This window comes from Coffea arabica, chromosome 1e (genome assembly GCF_036785885.1).
Source record: "Coffea arabica cultivar ET-39 chromosome 1e, Coffea Arabica ET-39 HiFi, whole genome shotgun sequence".
Lineage (NCBI taxonomy): Eukaryota > Viridiplantae > Streptophyta > Magnoliopsida > Gentianales > Rubiaceae > Coffea > Coffea arabica.
In genome coordinates this window covers 44,159,475-44,164,872 of record NC_092311.1, presented here as the reverse complement: position 1 = coordinate 44,164,872, position 5,398 = coordinate 44,159,475, and the positions used below count along the sequence as shown (strand labels likewise).

Genomic DNA, 5,398 nt, shown 5'->3' with positions numbered 1-5,398 from the left:
TATTTTGGTCAACTAAATTTTTTGTTTTGGTTAAAAGAGATACAAAATAATAAGTACTATATGTAACTTGGCTTAAGGATATCTTGAAAAGTGTACATGTCTGCAAATTATTAACTAGAAAAATTATATTAACTTGATGTAAATCACCTACTAAGACAAAGCACATAATACATCTTATTGTCTGCTCATAGAAGGGCATTAAGATCAACTAAGAAATTTGATACTCGCCTTAACTCATACAAATATGAGGTAATGAATTGAATTTGATTCTCAATTAATCAAATCAAATTTAAACAAAATTTAATATCCCTTGTATGTCACGACTTATTTCAAAAGGTTGTTTTGATTTTCTATGGACAAATAAAATGTAAACCTAGTTCAATAAATAGCCAAGTTACATGTTAGGAAATGAATTATTTAGGTTTGAGTCGGTTTTGATGCTACAAAACTCATGTAATTCCAACTCGTATAATAATCAAGTCAAGTGTGAATACAATCTTCAGACTCATTTCACCGTCAAAATGGCTCGCAAATAAATCAAATTTCACCGTCAAAACGTTACCTAGTGACAAAATCAAGTTTGAACACGATTCCATACCCCTTATACTTTGTGATTCATCTATAAATCATATTTGGATTCCTCACCAACCAATAAAATTCGATCTAAAACCGAACTTTATAAATAGCCAAACTACGTAAGGAAATAAATAATTTGGCTTTGACTCGATTTTTGACATTACAAAAACTCATCATAATACAACTCATACAACAATCTAATCAAGTTTGAACACAATCTTCAACCTCACAAATGAACCGAATTGGAATGCTCAATTTGATTTACACCCCTCCTAATTCGAGGGGTAATCAAAAAATTTCTTCAAATCAAAGGGGTCTGCTTGTGATAATAATACAACCCACGTACAAGCTGCCGGTATTTCCCAGAAGGAAAACGCGAGTCAAAACTGTAGGATTTGGAAACATCCCTCCCAGTCGACTTCCTCAAGTCCTAAACCCGTGTTGAATTTGGAGGACAACTCTGATACCGTGCACCTCCAACTTGCCTTGTTATTTATCTACTTTCCCTTCATATTCATTGCTCTCCTTCGACGCAACATCTTTTTATCCCACAACCCCTTTATAAAAACCCATGGCATTTATCTTCAATCACACCAAAAATTCATCAAGTTCTCTCTCTTGAAGTTCTCTTCTCTCTCTCTCTCTGTCTCTCTCCTCTTCAAAATTCAAATTACTAATTCTTGTTATCAGAAATATGCTGCTGATCCAGGAAAACGATGACGTGGGCTTAACCCAGCCTGATAAGCCGATAAAAATCAGAGAAGTTTGGGCGGATAACCTTGAGTCCGAATTCGAATTAATCCGTGGGGTTGTGGATAAATACCCATTTATCTCAATGGATACTGAATTTCCAGGCGTGATCTTCAAGCCGGAAAAGGCTTCTTTTGGTTACCGGAAAAAGCTTCTGCCTTCCGATCACTACAAGTTCTTGAAGAGGAACGTCGACGTTTTGGAGCTTATTCAGTTGGGTCTTACTCTCTCTGACGAGAACGGCAACTTGCCGGATCTGGGCTGCGACGAGAATTGTCAGTTCATCTGGCAGTTCAACTTTTCCGATTTTGACTACGAGCGTGACGCTCACGCCCCGGACTCCATAGACCTGCTCACGCGCCACGGCATTGACTTCGAGAAAAACCGGGATTTTGGGATTGACTCGGCCCGGTTCGCCGAGTTGATGATGGGCTCGGGCTTGGTGTGCAATGACTCGGTGAGTTGGGTGACGTTTCACAGTGCTTACGACTTCGCGTACTTGGTGAAGGTCATCACGCGCTGCGCGTTGCCGGAGGACTTGGATGAGTTTTTGGAATACATGAGGGTCTTTTTTGGAAATAAGGTGTATGATGTGAAGCATTTGATGCGGTTTTGTGCTAGTTTGTACGGTGGGTTGGACCGGGTAGCTAAAACTTTAGAAGTGAACCGGGCGGTTGGAAGGTGCCATCAAGCAGGGTCCGATAGCTTGCTGACTTGGCATGCTTTTCAAAAAATTAGAGATGTATATTTTGTAAAGGATGGAGGGCCGGAAAAATATGCCGGTGTCTTGTATGGATTAGAGGTGTATTAAACATGGATGTGTTAATTAGTTTTGCTGATCATTATTTTAATGACAATTATTTAGTGGATTCTTTTTAGAAATATAACGGTTCAAACAATATTCTTTGCTTAATTATTTGTTTTCAAGGTACGGGAATTTTAAATCTACTCAAATTAGCATCTTAACTCTGAAAGTGTCAAGTAAACTTTTAGCATTCAGTTGGCTAGTATGTTTTTTTTTTTTGGATGTTTGTCTGAAATATTTTATTGTAGTTTATTATAGAATTTTTAGAAAATCTTTTTGTTTATTTGTAGGATAGTTGTAGAACTTCGAGGAAAGGTGGCGGAGTGGATGAAAGGGTGGCGCGATGGCAGCAAAAGTGAGGGGGAGAGGTGGCGGTGGAGATGGGGAGGTGATATGGTGAGGGAGGATCGTGGTGGAATAGGGAAAGGAAAGTGCGTGTTTGGTATGTTGGGTATGTTTATAGTGAGGGAGGGTAGTTATGGAAGAGGGAAAGGAAAGTGTGTTTTTGGTATTTTGGGTATGTTTTTGATATTTTATGGTATTTTTTTTCATAAAATTTGAGATGTGTTAGTAAGTTATTATAGCTAAATTTGAAATTAGACAAGGCAACATTTCCTGATTTCCAGAATCGTTAGTTTCTGTTTAAAACCTTAGAATCAAGTTTAAAAACTTTTGAAAAGTAGAGCCTAAATTAGCTCTTATAAGGATGGTTGCGGTTACGGTTCTTGAACCTTCGATTTTGATCTGATTTCGGTTTCGATTTTATTTTGATTACAGCTCCGGTTGCTTCCGAATACAGTTTCGATTCTTTTAATTATGTTTAAATACTTGTTGTTATAAAATTGATTCTAAGAAAATATGATAATGAATATAGAAAAAAACTTTATTGTATTACCATGCACAAGACAAAAGAAAAACCGATCTAATTTTATGAAAAAAAAATCTCAATATTGATTAGATTAGATTGGTTTTGGATATATATTAGTCGTGAGGTTCAGTCTTACTAATTAGATGGAACAATGAGTTGTTGGGTTAGAATTGGAGTTGTTAGTGTTAGGTGCTGATTATTGATATTGAACTATAAACTGGTCAAATAGGTATAGATGGGGTTGTTTTTGAGATGGTTTGAATTGATTCTAAACTGCCAATTTCAATTCTGTTACAAAATTTTAGTGAACTTGAGTTTGAACCTTTAATCATGGTTATGGTCCCACTTTTGGTTTGTAAAATCCAATTCTAAATTCGATCGGTCCGATTTTAGTTTGATCCCAATTCAAACTGAATCGTGCATGACTGTCCTTAATTATAATAAAACTTTTTCTATTAAAAACACGCAAAAAAAAAAGGAGTGCCAAACAAATCCTTAGTTTTAGTTTCGGTAGATGTTGTAGAACTTGAAACCTTAGGAAATTTTTCTGATGGTGTGATGAAAATTGTGTTGACTTTTCTAGTTGAGTTGACAAAACAAAGGTTTACACCTTTCTTTTCCCCTTTCCAACAATGGCAATAAGTGATTTTAAAACAGTAGTGTTAGTTTGTATTGATCATTAGTAATGACAAAGTCTCTTTGGTTGCTTAGTTAATTGTGTCCAATTAGTGAACTATAAATGCACATCCATGGATCGTATTTTGTGTAATAGCCGGTATCTTTTGGCTGTCACGTTCAATTAATTAGCACAGAAGGCTAGGCTCAAGGGAACCGGTATATGAAGTAACTTATTTTTTTTTTTTTCAGAAACGATAGATTAATATATTTCTACTAATAGAGAAATTACAATTTATGAGCAAGGGCTCAAGTTTTGGTTTACAAAGGTGTACTAAGACACCGAGAATCAACGAACTCCTCATTAAAATAGATGTGCATTGCTTGCTTACTCGGTTGATAACTGAGTGTATTAGTACTAACATTACTAGGCTGGCAAACAAATGAGCATGTCCTAAACATTAAGCTGAGATCATTGATACATTCGAGATGGCCTGCTATAAGGATGTTGCTTGGGCCTTGGCAGCGTATCATCTTTAAAATCTGGTTACATGAAATATGAACCTGTATGTTTTGCAAGTCCCGTTTCTTTAGCTTACAAAGAGCCAGCTGTATCGCCACCAATTTGTCCAGGACAGGCGATCCAGTACTTCTTTCTCTGAGCATCCACCCTGCACCAAGCTGGTTCATTGCATTTGTTACTGTGATGCCAATTCCCATATTAAGTTCTTCAGTGTGTTGCCCCACATGTATATGAATGCTCAGGATGTCTTGCTCTGGTTCCCTCGTTTGCTCTTGTTCATTTGCTATTTCTGTTTCGGAAATGCTCATACATTGTTGTACCTGTTGGCAGTTATGGTACTCCTCAAAGTCATTCGCTGCCTTTCTGACTACCTCCATTGGATGCCTATGTTTGCCTTCAAATTCTACTTCATTCCTGGATTTCCAAATGTGCCAAAGGATATCCACAGTTAGACAAATGTGTTGCATTCCATCCTTTCGTTCCTTTACTCCCATTAGCATGCTCCATCATTTCCTGAAATCAGTTGTGTCCTCATGAAGCCCGTCCCACTGTAACGGAGCCATCTTCCATATCAGCTTTGCTTTGCTACATTGGAAGAAAATGTGCTCAACTGTCTCATTTGTTTCTCCACACTGCTTACAGATTAGCTCTCCCTTACCCGTTCTCCTAAATATAGCTTCTCTTACGGGTAACACCTGGTGTAAACTGCGTCTTATTCTCAATTTCCATAGCTGTTTCCAGATTTTGTTGCAGCCCCCAATCCAGCTTGTTTCTCCCAGACTGCTCGTAGGTGCTTTAGGCATCCTATCCTCCGCTGTGAAGGCTTCATAAGCAGATCTGACAGTGTATTTTCCAGTGGTGCCGTGCCTCCAGTAGTAGCAATCAGGTCTCTTTGTCACACTGATAGGCATTTTGTGTATATTCCTAGCTTCATGTGGACTGAAAGTTCGGAAGATGAGTGGTGATTTCCATCTGAAACTGGAGATCAGCTCGCTAACTTTTGTGATGGTGCATCCCAGTGGTTTTGGGGATTCTACCTTGCCTTGCTTCCCTTCCAATAGCCAAGCATCTTCCCAAATGTTAGTGCTCTTCCCATTTCCATATGAAGTAACTTATTCTGTTAAGTGAATGTTCATTTTGACAACAATTGAATGGCATGGTATAGTTGCAGTTACAAGTGCACCGATCCCGCATCCACTGGTACCAGTTTCAAGAACACAAATCCATGATTGTTTCCTCTTCTATATAGTCAAATCCAGAA

The 5,398-nt window shown here is 37.9% G+C and overlaps 1 protein-coding gene across 1 annotated transcript; it reads left to right on the top strand.

Annotated features, from left to right (window-relative positions):
• Positions 1-1,080: 1,080 nt before the first annotated feature.
• On the top strand, positions 1,081-2,213 carry LOC113705465 (probable CCR4-associated factor 1 homolog 11). Its single transcript, XM_027227318.2, has one exon. It carries the CDS (start codon positions 1,271-1,273, stop codon positions 2,135-2,137), a length of 867 nt encoding a protein of 288 aa, XP_027083119.1. The 5' UTR covers positions 1,081-1,270; the 3' UTR covers positions 2,138-2,213.
• Positions 2,214-5,398: the final 3,185 nt, after the last annotated feature.